The sequence below is a fragment of the Chiloscyllium plagiosum genome, unplaced genomic scaffold, assembly GCF_037043375.1.
Source record: "Chiloscyllium plagiosum isolate Xiang-an unplaced genomic scaffold, Cpla_swu_hap1 HiC_scaffold_37, whole genome shotgun sequence".
NCBI classification, from domain to species: Eukaryota; Metazoa; Chordata; class Chondrichthyes; order Orectolobiformes; family Hemiscylliidae; genus Chiloscyllium; species Chiloscyllium plagiosum.
The window spans coordinates 4,114,377-4,130,152 of record NW_028270175.1 but is presented as its reverse complement, the minus strand read 5'-3'; the positions used below and the strand labels follow the sequence as shown (position 1 = coordinate 4,130,152).

Genomic DNA, 15,776 nt, shown 5'->3' with positions numbered 1-15,776 from the left:
TCTTTTATAATCATGGATTGCAGATGTGTAAGCCCTTGTACAATGACAAACTAGATGCCATTATTGAAACCATAGCTGGAAATGTGTTGCTGGAAAAGCGCAGCAGGTGAGGCAGCATCCAGGGAACAGGAGAATCGACGTTTCGGGCATAAGCCCTTCTTCAGGGCATTTGGGCTATATCCCTCTAAACCCATCCAGGTGCCTTTTTAAATGTTGCAATTGTACCAGCCTCCTCCACTTCCTCTGGAAGCTCATTTCATACGTGCACTACCCTTTACATGAAAAAGTTGCCCCTTAGGTCCCTTTTATATCTTTCTCCTTTCACCTCAAACCAATGCTCTCTAGTTTTGGTCTCTCCCACCCTAGGGAAAAGACCTTGACTATTTATCCTATCCATGCCCCTCATGATTTTATAAACCCGTATAACGTCACCCCTCAGACTCCGATGCTCCAGGGAAAATAGCCCCAGCCTATTCAGTCTCTCCATATAGCTGAAACCCTCCAATCCTGGCAACATTCTTGTAACTCTTCTCTAAACCCTTTCAAATTTCACAACATCCTTCCTATGGTAGGGAGACCAGAATTGCACCCAGTATTCTAAAAGTGGCCTAATTGATGTCCTGTACAACCGCAATTCCTATACTCCATGACTGACCAATAAACACAAGCATACCAAATGTCGCCTTCACTGTTCTATCTAACTGGGTCTCCACTTTGCAGGAACTATAAACCTGCAATCAAGGTCTCCGTTCAGCAACACGTCCCAGGACCTTACTATTAAGTATATAAATACTGCCCTGTTTTGTGTACATTTGTTTTCCCCAGTCTGTGGGGAAGTCTCGAACAGATGTTTCCCTAAAGGAAGTGGCTGTAGATGTGGGCTTAGGATCACCCAGTTCCTGTTGTTTTCAGTGTATTGAAGTCTGGAGCTCAGTTACTTATACCCTTTGCACTTGCTGTTACAATACATTCTAAGGGAGATAGAGTGAAAATACTTTGAACTGACAAATTATTTTCTAAATACAGTACGTCCCTGTTTTAATTTGTTCTGCTTTGGCATCAGCCGGTTAATGGGACCCATATTCCTGATGAGTGTAGGGAGTTTTGGTTTAAAGTCACTTCTTGCTGGGAGTGCTGACGTGTGTCAATGTGACCTTATGGATGCCTTTTTGGAGTTGCCTCCACCATTCCCTCATTCTCCATCTTGTTGCGAACCTTCTGACCTAGGGCCTCTGGATCTCTGACCTCTATGTTGCTTCTCCAGCTCACAGCTCACCTTCCACAAAGCAAAGCTGCTCTTTTTGCCTCAGTGCTCATCTCCAGAACCCTCCACTTGCACTGTGACTTTGGAAGGGGAAACCAGTGAGCAGAAGAGACCGGGAGCTGATGGTTCTATAGTCTGTTTAATTTTTGGCACAGATGCAACTGAGATTAAAGTGTTGCAAGATAGATTGTAGATAGTGTGGAGGTTATTGCACAGCTTTGCCTGACCCCAGTCCAGAATTTGAAGGTATCTGTTTTACTTCTCCCATTGAATATGTTTGCGGTTGCATCATCATGAAGTAATCCCACAAACAAATCTCTAACCTCTGCAATCCTGTCGCATGCAGTCCTGTATGATCATGGACAATTAAACCTCTCATTGGAGGACGAGGTCCACAAAGATTTCCCCCCCCCCTCAAGATGGAAGAGACCAATATATCAGCGTGCAAGCATTTCTAGCAAACTTCAACCAGAAGAGCCAAGTGGGTTATCCAGCTCAGCTTTCTCCAGTGCACGTCTTTGGCCAATTTGATTCACTGCACGTGATATCAAGAAACCGTTAGAGGCCAAAGCTATGGGCCTTGACAATATTGTAGCAATAGTATTGAAGATATGTGTTCCAGAACTTGCTGCTTCCCTAGCCAAGTTCTTCCAGTATAGTTACAACGCTGACATCTACCTGACAATGTGGAAAATTGCCCAGTATCTCCTGTACACACAAAGCAGGGCAAATCCAACTTGGTCAGTTCCTGCCCCTCTCGATCGTCAGTAAAATGATGGAAGGGGTCATCAACAGTGCTATCAAGCAGCAAGGTAAAAACAATGACTGCAGATGCTGGAAACCAGATTCTGGATTAGTGGTGCTGGAAGAGATCAGCAGTTCAGGCAGCATCCAAGGAGCAGTGAAATCGACGTTTCGGGCAAAAACCCTTCATCAGGAATATCAAGCAGCACCTGCTCAGCAATAACCTGCTCAGTGACACCCAGTTTGGGTTCCCCCAGGGCCACTCAGCTCCTGACCTCATTACAGCCTTGGATCAAACATGGACAAAAGAGCTGAATTCAAGGGTGGAGGGAAGAATGACAGTCCTTGACATTATAGCCACTGTAAGCTCAGTGTTATGCTTGTGAACTAAATAAGGGTGGTTCACAAAGTATCCACCTGCTTTGAGTTTGGTTTCCCCAATGGGGAGGTGATTGCATTGTAAGCAGCAAATATTAGAGGAAATCCATGTAAATCACTGCTTTACCTGGAAGGCGGGTTTGGGGTTTAAATAATGATGAGAGAGAAAGTAAAAGGACAACTGTTACCTTGCCAGCAAGCACAGGATGTATGTGGTGAGAAGGAGAGTGGGATGTTAGTTCTGAAGACTGGTTCTTTTGTCATTTCTCCCTCTTGCTTTCCCATCTGAGCACAGACTTCAGCTTCCACCTACTTCTGTGTTCTCATTTCCTAATTTTGACGAAAGATTATTGACCTGAAATGTGAATGCACTCTGACTGACCTGCTGAGTGTTTCTAACATTTTCTTTTTTTCCTTCAGATTTCAGATTCTGCATATTCTGCTTAACAGGTCTTGCAATGATAGGATTACTTCTTGTTTTGAATGAACTGGGGATGTAACAATGTTAACAGGTTGAGGGGTTTAATAGACAGATTTTCAAAAGATGTTTGAGATTTTTGTCTTTTCATTTTAGGTGTGCGTCATCCAAACATAATCTGTGACTGCTGCAAGAAACATGGGATCATGGGGATGCGATGGAAATGTCAAGTCTGTTTTGACTATGACCTGTGCACACAATGTTACATGATCAACAAGCATGATCTTACTCATCCGTTTGAGCGCTATGAGACAGCACATTCTCAAGCGTAAGTAATTACTTTATCTCAATTCCTCTTTACTTGAATGACAGTACCACGAATACAAATTCTTTTCGTTGTTTCATGGGATGTGGATATTGCTGGCAAGGCTGAAATTTATTTTGCATCTTTGTCTTGTACAAAGCTAAAGGTGGTTAGTGCATTTGCTCCAATATTGCAGTTGTCTTGAATTCACAGATGTTGTAATGTATCATGTAGGGACTGCAGACCGGTTGTTTTCTTGTCTGCCCCATGTTAAAATTGAGATGAGACATAGAGATGTACAGCATGGAAACAGACCCTTGGTCCATCTCTTCCATGTTGACGTGGTATCCTAAATTAATATAGTCCCATTTGCCAGCACTAGGCCCATATCCCTCTGAGCCCTCCCTATTTGCATACCCATCCAGATGCCCTTTAAATGTTGTAATTGTAGCAGACGACATCACTTCCTCGAGTAACTCATTCCATACACGAACCACCCTCTGCTTGAAAAAAATACCCCTTGTGTCCTTTTTAAATCTTTTCCCCCTCAGCTTAAACCTATGCTTCTAGTTTTGGACTCCCCTACTTTTGGGAAAATACCTTGGATGTTCACCCTAAACATGTCCTCATCATTTTATAGACCTTTATAAGGTCATCCCTCAGCCTCCATTTCTCTAAGGGCAAAAAGCCCCAGACTATTCAGCCTCTCCCTATAGCTCAAACCCTCCAACCCTAGCGGCATCTTTGTAAATCTTTTCTGAACCCATTCAAGTTTCACAACATCCTTCCTATAGGAGGGAGACCAGAATTGAATGCTGTTTTCCAAGAATAACCTAACCAATGTCCTGTACAGTCGCAACACAACCTCTCAGCTCCTATACTCAATGCCCAGACTGATAAAGGACTCAGTTGCTTTGTCAATGGCCTTGCGTCCATCAAAAATGAGGTCAGCCATTTCTTGCTTTCAGTGTCACGTTTGCTGAGAAGAGAACTTAGAAAATGGCTCCTGAACATTCTTGTTGATGAGTGCTTGCTTACATTAACCAGGAAGACTTTTAGTCTGTGTCAGGGTCCAGGAGGGTTTCCTATTCTTGATCCCTACCCTGTTGCCTGTTGTAAAGTATATTTGTTCCGTCATCATTAAATAATCTACTTCTACAGCAAGCTTACATTCTCAGATGAACGGTAGCAATTTGGATTTTCAAAGGGTGAATGTTCTGAGCATAACACTGATCTTAAGGATGGAAAGAGAAAGAGACTATTTTTTTCATTTACCTTTGTGAATAAATATCCATAAAATAAAGAATAGTAGCTACCTGACAATAGTTATTAGCTTATATCCTAATGAAGGGAAAAAGTGAGGACTGCAGATGCTGGAGGCCAGAGTTGAAAAATGTGGTGCTGGAAAACACAGCAGGTCAGGCAGCATCCAAGGAGCAGGAGAATCGACATTTCGGGCATAAGCCCTTCTTCAGGAATTCCTGAAGAAAGGCTTATGGCCAAAACGTCGATTCTCCTGCTCCTCGGATGCTGCCTGGCCTGCAGTGTTTTCCAGCACCACATTTTTCAACTCTATATCCTAATGAAGTAAAGTTTGAATGATCTGTTACTGTCATTTAAAGTGTGAAAGCTGACGTAGTTCTCTTGCAATACTCAGTGGTTCATCCAACTTGAATTTTAGTTTGTATTACAGTATTTGGTTACTGTTCCATCCAGATCTAAGAGTTATTTAACGTCATCTCTTCCCTCCAACTCCTGATGTATCCAACTTTTCCTTTCTATGCTGCATGTAGATATTGTAAGTTGCTGAATTGTTGCACCTGCATTTGCAGAGAATTCTGTTTGACCCTTCACTGTTCTCAGTGTCAACAATTTCTAATCAGCCATGTCAACTGTCTGACAATTCTTTGTTTGTATCTCTCCAATCAATGATTAATCATTTGGTACAGAAATTGAGTATTGCTGAAAAAAGAGACACTGTTGGAACTTTTGCTATGCGTTTAGGACAGATTCAAGAATTTAAAAGCAAGCAGTAACTTGTACTGCATGAGAAAAGGAGTGCTGATGACTGACAAGTTAGTTCTAATTGATTGAGAAGTTGCATGGTAATGCATGATGGGCTGTTAAATAACCCCCATGTTTTTGATTATTCTTAAGATGTGCAATGTCTGGGCATATTCCTGTTGCTTGCAGAAGACAGGACTTTGTATATGGATATCAATTGACAGACCCACTGGATTGAGGAGGATGTCTATTAGGCTGGATGACTGAGGAGTCCCATTTTGAATTCTCAAGTTTCTCCCTGAGGGAAAACATGGGCAGTGGAACTTGCAGCCCCCGGTTAGCTTTCTTCTCCTTCCTGGTCTGCTGCTGTTCCACTTCCCAGTTGTGTCACTGAGTCTCAATATACCTTTATAACTCAATGGATTGGGGTATTATGCCAAGTAGTTGACCGCTTTCAGCTCCAAGTGGTAATATAGACATGGCTTCATGGAGGACACCCACATTAATCTGGTGGTCCTTCAGTTTGATCTCCAGGATTCAACATAGGCATTGCTACTAGAAACTGTTGTGGGTCTTACTGTGGTGTTAGTAGATGATCAAGTTTTGCTGCAGTTGAGGTTGGTCAACTCAAAGCTTTATAGTTCAGAACCTTTGTTAATTTTCCATAAGTCCCTGTTGTCAAAGATATGTTGTTGCAACCTGAAGAATGTAGCACTGGTGCAGCTGACTCGGTGCTGGACTACTTCAGTAACAGAGATGGCTGTCATGGTATTGTTGAAATTGAGTATTGCTGAAAAAAGAAAGACACTTTTGGAGCTTTTGCTATGCGTTTAGGACAGATTCAAGAATTTAAAAGCAAGCAGCAACTTGTACTGCATGAGAAAAGGAGTGCTGATGACTGACAAGTTAGTTCTAATTGATTGAGAAATTGCATGGTAATGCATGATGGGCTGTTAAATAACCCCCATGTTTTTGATTATTCTTAAGATGTGCAATGCAAGGCTGCATTTACTCCAGACCCACCTCATCTACATTGCACATTTTAAAAATAAATATAATCATCAATGTTTTGATGTATTCCTTTTGCCTGGAGAGGGCAGATCCCTTTGTATAAATTTATTTGACACACAGCAAGTGTGAGTTAATCTAATATTAAGATACACAGTCAGGATTTACGTGTTGCCCCTCTTTTTGTGTACTCTCAATTTTATGTTTTCAAGAATAGACTAGACAAACTAACCTCTTAAAAGTCTTTTCTAAATTACAGAAACATCTTTTTACAAAAGTTCTCCTGACAAATCTGATCATCATCATCATTTAAAAATGCTATTAATCAGGCCTCATAGTTAATTTGGGTCTCCAGTAAAACATTAAATGAAGAAACACTATGTGAACATCATAAATGACTGTCATTTTGGTATATAGGACTTAATGATTACATGTCTAAGATGGTAGTGCTGTAGGATTAAACTTGTGGGTCTGAAAGCTAAATGAAAAGTCAAGATGTTTCAAATTCCAGTAGGTTAATCTAACCCAGATAAGTGTCATCAGCTTTCACATTTCAACATGCTTTTGTTCCAAAATGTAACCAAGCATTCTGATGTGAAGACAATTTCAGCATAATGTTTGTACCGCTTTTGAAATTATTGTATTTTGTGCAGTAACCTTCCTGCTAATTAAGCCTGCAAATCAGAAATGCCAGCGACAGATTTTAGTTTGCTTAGTGACCATCTTTTATTAAAAGTTAAATCTTCATTCAAGGATAAATACTGCAAAAGGAGCAAAGATCATATTAGAGCGTATGCTTCATGAAGAACTATTAGCTACACTTGTGAACCTGAAAGCTGACTTGTGCGAGGGCTTCTCATTGAATAAGGAGTTATTTTGAGAACTGAACATTAATGAAATGGTCTGGTAAAAACCATTGAACCATGATGCCCCAGTCTGCATTTGTTTCTTGGTTAGTACTGAGTCAAATATAAATTGGGAATAGTTTTTGGGCACTAAGTTTGACTGCATTGCCTTTGGCAATGGCTCAGCTTTTTACCCTCTGCTTGTAAGTGCATGAAATTGGGTAAGAGCAGGCTTACAGTGCAAATCATAGGATGATTGCAGCACCGGGAAAAAGCAATTGAGCGCATCTTGTCCACAGCTTTAAAGCCTTGCTTTGAGAGTTCATGCATGAATTGCACCTCAGAAACAGTGAAAGCATTCTGGCAAGGATAGAAGAAATTCATTAAGTTTGGGGAAAATAGAAATTAAGTATAGAGAACATGGTCCTTTCTTCAGTAAAATTTAAGGACCTTTTGATAATTTGTGCTACCATACTGAAATGTTGCTGCTACTGATCCTAGCACTTACCTCTACTGCAAGAGTTGTACCTGTATTATTCTCAGTGAGTAAATGGGCTAGATAGATAGGAGCATCTCAGTTTTAATCTTAGTCTATGCTGAGTTAGTAAATCTTAGAGCTGTATTATCCTAATTATAATTGACCTAGGTATGGAGTAGAGAATCTGTTACATCTGTGCATGTTTGTTGGTGTCAAATAAGGCCAGCTTTACCTGTGTGATGTCATCAAATTATTGCTACATTGTTTTATAGCTCAATTACATATGGTTTAATATTGGAATGCTGTAGATGTTTCTAAGCAATCTATTCAATGGTGTTATTACATGCTTTGAGATCAGGTGGGACTTGAACACACGCCTTCTGACTCAGAAATAGAAATAGTACCACTGTGCCATAAGAGCCCTGCTGTTAGATTATTGTACAGTTGAAGCCTCTGTCCTTGAAGCATATACTAGTTCGACCGATCAGGTGGTTAGACGAAATACATTTGTTCTAGATAATTGTGATAGTGTAATAGATGCATGTGACTTGAAATTGCTTATTTCCCAATATTGAATTTTTTCAAAATTTCAAAATAATTTGAAAATTTCTAATGCTACATTATTTCAAAGCAGAAGATTCTGAGCAAACTGCAGCTCCATTTTCTGTTGTTGTTGCATGTGTAGGTGAACATTTTTCAGACACCCAATATTGTTCTTAACTATGTAGCTGACTTGGAGAATTAGTGTCTATGTAACTAGTAACCCTAATACATCTATTTTGAACCTAGCCAAGATCAACATCTTACATATAGAAAATAATGGTCTTTTATCATGATGATCAAAAGCTATGGATTCAAAAATTGTTTTAATACTTGTGTTAGTAATGTTTCCCAACAATATACTACCCTTCACCTCGAAGGACTGCATCTCTGTCTACTATCAATACAACTTTCTGTTGGAGTATGTTGAGTTCTGCTTCTGCTGAATATCCTTTCCAAATTGTGGGTTCCAGGATTTTTTTTTTTCTCCCACCTGAACAAGCTGGAGTGGGGTTTCAGCATGGTCTTGGCCTGAGCGTAACTCTCTCGGGTTGGAGTCAGTTGCGTGTGTAAGGCTGGTTCCCAGAGCTATCGGCTCATCATAGCACCAGGAAAGGAAGGGGAATTTTTAAAGGGTGCAAAGTCCATACCTGCCACAAAGCCAAACGTTTTCATGGATCCGGCAGATCTGTCCTTAAATGAAATCGAGCAGTTAGATGTAATAGAAGAGGGACTGGTAACACCTTGTTATTACTTCCTACGACAACAACTTCTCAATGTTTTGTTCACACTTACCATGCATTTAGTTAATAAATTTGAGGCAGATAGCCAATCACCTGCTGTCCAAAGCCTTGTGTCCTCCCATCATTCAGAAATGGAAGCAGCTATAAGTTGATAATGCCTTTGCTTGCACAGCTGAAACTGAAACTCTGAAGGATGAGCATAGTGGACAGGGATTTAGTAGTTGACCATTTTGTCTTTGATTGTTCTAAGTTGAACTCCTCAGACAACCTTATACATGTAATTGACTCCAACCCAAGAGAGTAAGTTGGGCTCATGCCAAGACCGTGGTGAAATTCAACCCTCTTCCCCCACCCTCTGAATATTACAAATTCCTAAAAGAAAATGTCAGATCACCGTTTCATGCCAGTAGCTGAGTTCATGTGCACGTGCAAAGTTGGGATTAACCTTGAATAAACTGAATGGCAGTCTCCAGTGCAATTGCCAAGTTGGCATCATATTGACTCTATTGGGATTGTAGGGGCATTATGTGCGCTGGTAGATATCAGAGCCACATTAACTGGAAGCTGGGTAGTGATGTTCCCTGCCTTAAATTCTACTTTGGAGCAGTCATAAAATAAACTCTTAAGTAAAAAAAAAAATTAATAGTGCTGCATTTTTGGCCAATGTTCATTATAAAGGTTATTTGGCAAATGACGGGACATATTTTAATACCTGTGTCTTTAAATGTCTTTGTAACTAAATATTTAGAAATAATCATTAAAAAGAATTAAAACTATTTATTAAAAGGGTTTGGGCTGCATTTGGCTCATCCATTATGAAAAGGGGTTGGAGGCTGTCCGTGTCAGATATGAACTGCACGTGCTTGTTTATCGTCTGTTCGAGGTGATCTGAGTTATTTTATCCTGGAGATGGTGGAAAAGCTTGTAATGCCTGTCAAGACTGCGGTTAATCACACTTTTGCAGACAGGCTGTTTTTCTGTCATTGAGAAGGAAGAAAATAAACTCTGGAACTGGCAATTCTGGTAGCCAGGTGAAATTGAGATAAAATGTAGAGGGGAATGATGTATTAATGTTACTTTTGCACAGCATTCTGAAGGATTTGGTATTGGCCACTTTCACTGCGTTAACATGGAGAGCCAAGCTTTTGCTATATGCAAATATTGTGTTCATGATCGAGGAGGCTTTGCACTGTTTATGCACAATGAAGAATTAACCTGATTCCTATTCTCAGTATGATATATTCCATACTTAAAAGGAGATAAACAGGAGTCTTCAATTAATTTGTGATTGTAGGCACACAGGGTGTGTTTGTTTATTTTCCCCTATACATTTAGCTTTGCATGCCCCAATCTTTTAGCACAGTGAATGGTCTTTTCGGATTGATTTCACTAATTGGGCATTAATGAATATTTACGTTTTTAGTTTTTTTTTGCGATTATAGCTGAGTGAATAGATCTCGCAAAAATGTGTGGTTTTGGATCAAGGCAATCTTGAAATGTCAGACTGTTTGAACTGTTGATTCATGGTCATTTTTGTGGTTGTTTGTGTGTTGGCCTTAACTGGGTAGCACAGCTACCTCTGAATCAGAAGGTTCAGAGTTCAAATCCCACTCCAAGACTTGAGCACAAAAAACAAAGCTGACGTTACTGAGGATGAGCTGGTACTGTCAGAAGTGCCATCTCATGCTGAGATGTTATACCAAGGCTTTACCTGTTTGTTGTAGTAGATATGAAAGATCCTATGGCAGTATTCAAAGAAGGGGGGGAGGGGGAGATGGAGGGGAATGTTATTGCCAGCATTTTCGCCAATATTAATCCCTCCATCAGCATCTCACAATGATAGTTTGTCTAGCTGTTGTCATTTATGGGATTTTGCTGAGCACAAATTAACTGATGTACTTCCTGCATTATGATAGCAACTGCACTTTAAAAGTACTTCATTAGGTGTAAAGTATTTGAAGATGGCTGGTAGTTTTGAAAGGCACTAAATAAATGCAAGCCTTTCTTTATTTTCTTTGGTTTTTGCTGCACTTTGTGAGCTGAGATCAGGCACTAGACAGGGCTGTTGGCAAGTGGAAGAAGTAAAAAACCCACCAGGATTGTAGGAGGCTGCAGAGCTAGGAGAGTGAACATAATTAGCGCACAATCTCAGCATTCTATTAGTTTATCATTCATTCTAGCTGTTCATCACCTGAGTTTGTGTATATATAACATTTTCTGTTTTAATTTTGGTGTCCCCTGCACTATTTTGTGCTAAAATGGGAACCAACCTCGGAATTTTAGCAAATAAATTCTAAATATCTGCATTTGTTTTTCTGTGGATGTGGGAAGAGTTTTTGATAAAAATCTTCACTAATTTATAATTTTAGTTACTTCAGAAAGTGGTCTTTAGTAGCAGTTTTATTTTCTCTCTAGCATTTACTTTCACTTTTTTGTTTTACTGACAGTTATTGCAAACTGAATTAATGATATGTGTGGTAAAGAAGTATGAAGGCATTAAACAATGTGCAAACCTACAGATTAACATAGCTGATATAAATTCTACAAGCTCATCATTTGGGAGCAAAGCGTCATTTGCACAGAAGGCATTTGTTTTAAATATAAAAACTGTGTTTTTTTCTTTAGCTATTTCTCAATTCTCTCTTTTGCATGATGCATCTTCACTTGAGAGGAAGTATTATCAGAACTGGATAATAGTTTTATTTCTTGAACATCTTTAGCCCGTCTGTGATGTTACTTGCTGGAGCTCTGTCAAATGGTAGGAGCTGGAGTGGAAGAATGTGATTAGAAAGCACATTGGCTGAGAAGCTTGCCAAGTTGCTATGTGCAATGGTGGTTGAGTCTCTGATGTAGTCCCTTCTGAGACTTGAACCACAAGGTAAAGACCATGAGGGTTTACTACTTTTATCTGTTTCAACTCCTGTCATTGGGTATGAGGGAGATCTGTACGACTTACAAAATGAGCAACTTTCATGTAATAATTCCATGAAGGTCGCTGAATACCTCCAGAGATGTGCATTGAATTTAAATCCCAGCAACAGTCCATTTAGCCCTACGCGTCTTTGCTAGTGTTTTATGTTTCACATGAACCTCCTTTCATATCTAACCTAATGGCCAATTCTTCTAAGAACAAATTACTGCAGATGCTCAAATCCACACTGAAAACTAAAAAATGCTGGGGATCTCAGCATGGATAGAAAGCAAGCTAACATTTTGAGTCTTAGATGACACTTCACCAGAGCTAAATGCTGGCACCTTTGCAATTCACGTCAGCTCTGATAAACAGTCATCTAGGCTTAAACATTAGCATGCTTTCGCTCCATTGATGCTGCCTGACCCGCTGAGATCTCCAGCATTTTTTGTTTTCAGGCTAATCCTTCTGGTTCTTTCTTGCTCATGGCGTTATCCAGTTTCCCTTTAGGACAACAATACTCACGTGCTCTCTGGAATCAACTTATCCTGAGCATTTAAGAATTTTATTTCCCTCCTTGATCACTGTAAGACAACATTTTCTCTTCGCTTTCTCTCGGGAATTGTGTCCAAATTTGCTTGAAGCCTTTCTTAAATTTAAAAAAAAAGCAGAGGCTTTTTTTTTATCCAGGTTCTTTTATTTTTATCCCTGCATTCAAAATGCAATTAACATCAGTTCCTCTCAGGGGTTCAGTTGCCTGTCTTCTGACACCCTCCAGTCTTGCTGTGCCATCTTCTTTATTAGTGGAAAATGTATATTTTATAATGTTCTTTGATACAACCTTCTGTGATTTTTACTTTTGAGATTTCCTTTTTGCCAGTGTATTGACTTCATGACTGTTTTGAATAGTCTGATCTATCTGTTACTGGATGATAACTTCAGGGCATCTCTTTTCATCATTATCTATTGTTCATTTCCTTTAATTGCCTTTAACAGAGATCAGTGTTCTTTGACATTCTTCTTTCCCACTCTGGGTAGAACATCATCATCAACTTTTTTCTAATGTTAATCTCTGCATTGCCAAATCTTGCAAGATCCACTTGTAACAAACAGTTATAATTCAGTTTAATTTTCCCAATGTAACACAATTAAACTACTTCCTAACACTTGATAACTAGTTCTATGGCCAATTCTTTGGGTTACCCACTTGCTGAATAGAATTTGATGTTGTGGAAACTAATGGCGATGTACATCCTTTTTTTAAAATAGTTGGAAAATGTCTGGGTAGTGTGACTTCTCCACCTTTTGTATTTACTGCTCCATATCCAAACTCCCTTTCATCTCCAAAGTGTGAACATGTTGCTGTTTCACAAGTTCATGCTCATCTCTCCCAGAACTCCATGTTTGATTGAATTTATTGTCACATGTACCAAGGCACAGTGAAAAGCTTTGTCTTGTGAGCAATTTAGGCTGATCACATAGTTAAATAGCATAGCTAAGTAAATAATAGGTAAACAGAGGCAAAACAGAAATACAGGTACAGGCAAATGCTAAGAGTTTGAGAGTCCATTCAGTATTCTAACAACAGTAGGGTCGAAACTGTTTCGAAATGGGCTGGTGCATGTGTTCAGGCTTCTGTACCTTCTCCCCAATGGTAGAAGTTTGAGAATGCTGGCTGCCTTTCCTTGACAGCGGGCATGGTTGATGGATTCTGTAGATGTGAGGTTGGCCTTTGTGATTGTCCGAGCCGAGTTCACCATCAAATATGTAGATGTACATGTAGGAGTGAAAAACTAGAGGCAAGAACATGGCAAGTATGAAGTGTATTAATGACCCAGCACTACTTGCAGAGCCAGAAGTGATATAATTTTGCCTCGAGCTGGGTGTTTTGCTCCCTACTTTTGCTCTCCCCTCCCCCTCCACCTCTCTCTCATTCTTCCTTGCTCTTCTCTCTCCCCTTTAACCCATATTCTCCCTCCCTCCCTCCTCAGTCCTCAGTTTTTACCCACTCCTCCCCTCCCCTCCCCGCCTTCACCTCACCTCATGAAGAGAGGAGCATGCACCATTCAAGCCCTTTTGATTTCCTTATCTATTTAATTTTTGCCTCCACGACTAACAAATGTCAAAGTATTGCTCTTCATCTTGAGTGTAATCTTATATTCTTAAAATGTCCCCCAGTCTAATCTCCCTTCCAAAAAATAGATCCTCCTCATGTCTGTGCTGCAAAGTCCCTCAGGATCTTGTGTTTCAGCAGTTTCACTTCTAATTCTTCTAAACCAATGGATTCAGGTTCAGCCTGTCCAACCTTTCCTTGTATGGTAAACACCTCCTCTCAGCAATGAGTCAAGTGAACTTTTCTGAACTAACAAAGTTGGATCTGTTTGCAAATAAGGAGACAGTATTCACAATCATTGGGATTCGGAGTTTCCAACATGCTGTACAACTGCTGTAAAACTTCCTCTGCTTTTATGTTCCATTGCCTTTGCAATAAATATTAACATTCCATTTACCATCCTAATTACTTGCTGTACCTATGTATTAACTTACTGTGATTCATATACCAGGGCCCCCTGATTGCACTGTACCTCATAGGTCAGTAGACTGGCAACATTTAAATTGCATACCACTCTTCTGTTGTTCCCGCTAAAGTGGACAAGTTATAATTTACCCACATTATACACCTTCTACCAGAATTTTGCCTACTTATTTAGCCTATCTACATCTCATTATAGATTCCCTACCACCACCTCAGGCACTCATTGAAACCAGCTATTTGATCAAGCTTTTGTTTAGCTGATCTAATATCTTTTTGCATTGCATTCGATTTAATATAAATTGTTGGTATGAACCACATTCTCTCCCATAAATAATTGCCTTAATGAGATCCAATTTTTATTATTTGGAAATTCGTGCTTCTACTCATTTATTGTTCATATGTTTGAGGCAATGGAATTCAATATTAATGTTTAATTTTTGTCAGGTGAAAATGCTTCACTAGTCAGCCAGGTTTCTACAATGACTGGCAGTCTTTTCATATTTTGGTTTCTACAAGTCTGGCAGTCTTTTCATATTTTGAATGGATGCACTTTTGCCTCAAAGTAGACCTAAAATGGATTTGTGATTAATATTTTTGGCTGGTTATGGTATTTGCATACAATAGCCTGCTGACCGGGCAAGACAGTTTAACCCTTTTCAGGCATTTCATATTGTCAGTGACGGTAAGGACTTTAACATATCAGTAATTGGAGCCTGAGACCAGGGCCAGTAATTTTTGACTCCTTTACATTGTAGTGGGAAGCAGACATTTGGGTGGACCTTACTTAGTATGTCAGGCATATAGGTGTGTGTGACCAGCAATAATATGGAGAAGCATTGAAACACTAAATTTTTACAGCACAGGAGGTGGCCGTTAGAGCCTGAGAAATTTTCCTCAGATACCACATCAGAGCTTTTAAATTGAGGTTATTAAACAGTGTATTAAAATACTGCTTTTCGAAACCAAAATGAACAATATCTCAAACCAGCTGAGGGATCAATCTCATTATATGTCCACTGAATCTTGAACTCTATTGAGTGCCATGTAAAATAAAGCGTACAGGAGATTGATGGAAAATCAGCTTCATTATTTACAGTTTAGCTTCACTGGCTGAATTTAAATTGAAATAGCAATATCCCTTTTTAAAACTTGCGATAGCCTGTTTAGTATTTATGAATGCTGCTATCTGCATGAAACTACCTTCCAAAATAATTAACATTTTTATCAGCGCATGTCCACAGTGAGTTGTTTAGATTAGATTAGATTACATTACAGTGTGGAAACAGGCCCTTCGGCTCAACAAGTCCACACCGACCCGCCGAAGCGAAACCCACCCATACCCCTACATTTACCCCTTACCTAACACTACGGGCAATTTAGCATGGCCAATTCACCTGACCCTGCACATCTTTTGGACTGTGGGAGGAAACTGGAGCACCCGGAGGAAACCCACGCAGACACGGGGAGAACGTGCAAACTCCACACAGTCAGTCGCCTGAGGCGGGAATTGAACCCGGGTCTCGGGCGCTGTGAGGCAGCAGTGCTAACCACTGTGCCACCGTGCCGCCCACGCGTATATCTGTCAGCAATCTTTAGTTTTATC

General features: G+C 39.9%; 1 protein-coding gene across 8 annotated transcripts in view; it reads left to right on the top strand.

Moving 5' to 3' along the window:
- The window catches only part of mib2 (MIB E3 ubiquitin protein ligase 2), a 213,711-nt gene that overhangs the window by 84,096 nt on the left and 113,839 nt on the right, over positions 1–15,776 (top strand). For all 8 annotated transcript variants that reach the window (XM_087980239.1, XM_043676268.2, XM_043676266.2 and 5 more), the window contains one exon: positions 2,961–3,132. In XM_087980239.1, coding sequence (XP_087836365.1) covers positions 2,961–3,132 — 172 coding nt within the window. The remainder of the gene's footprint in view (positions 1–2,960; positions 3,133–15,776) is intronic.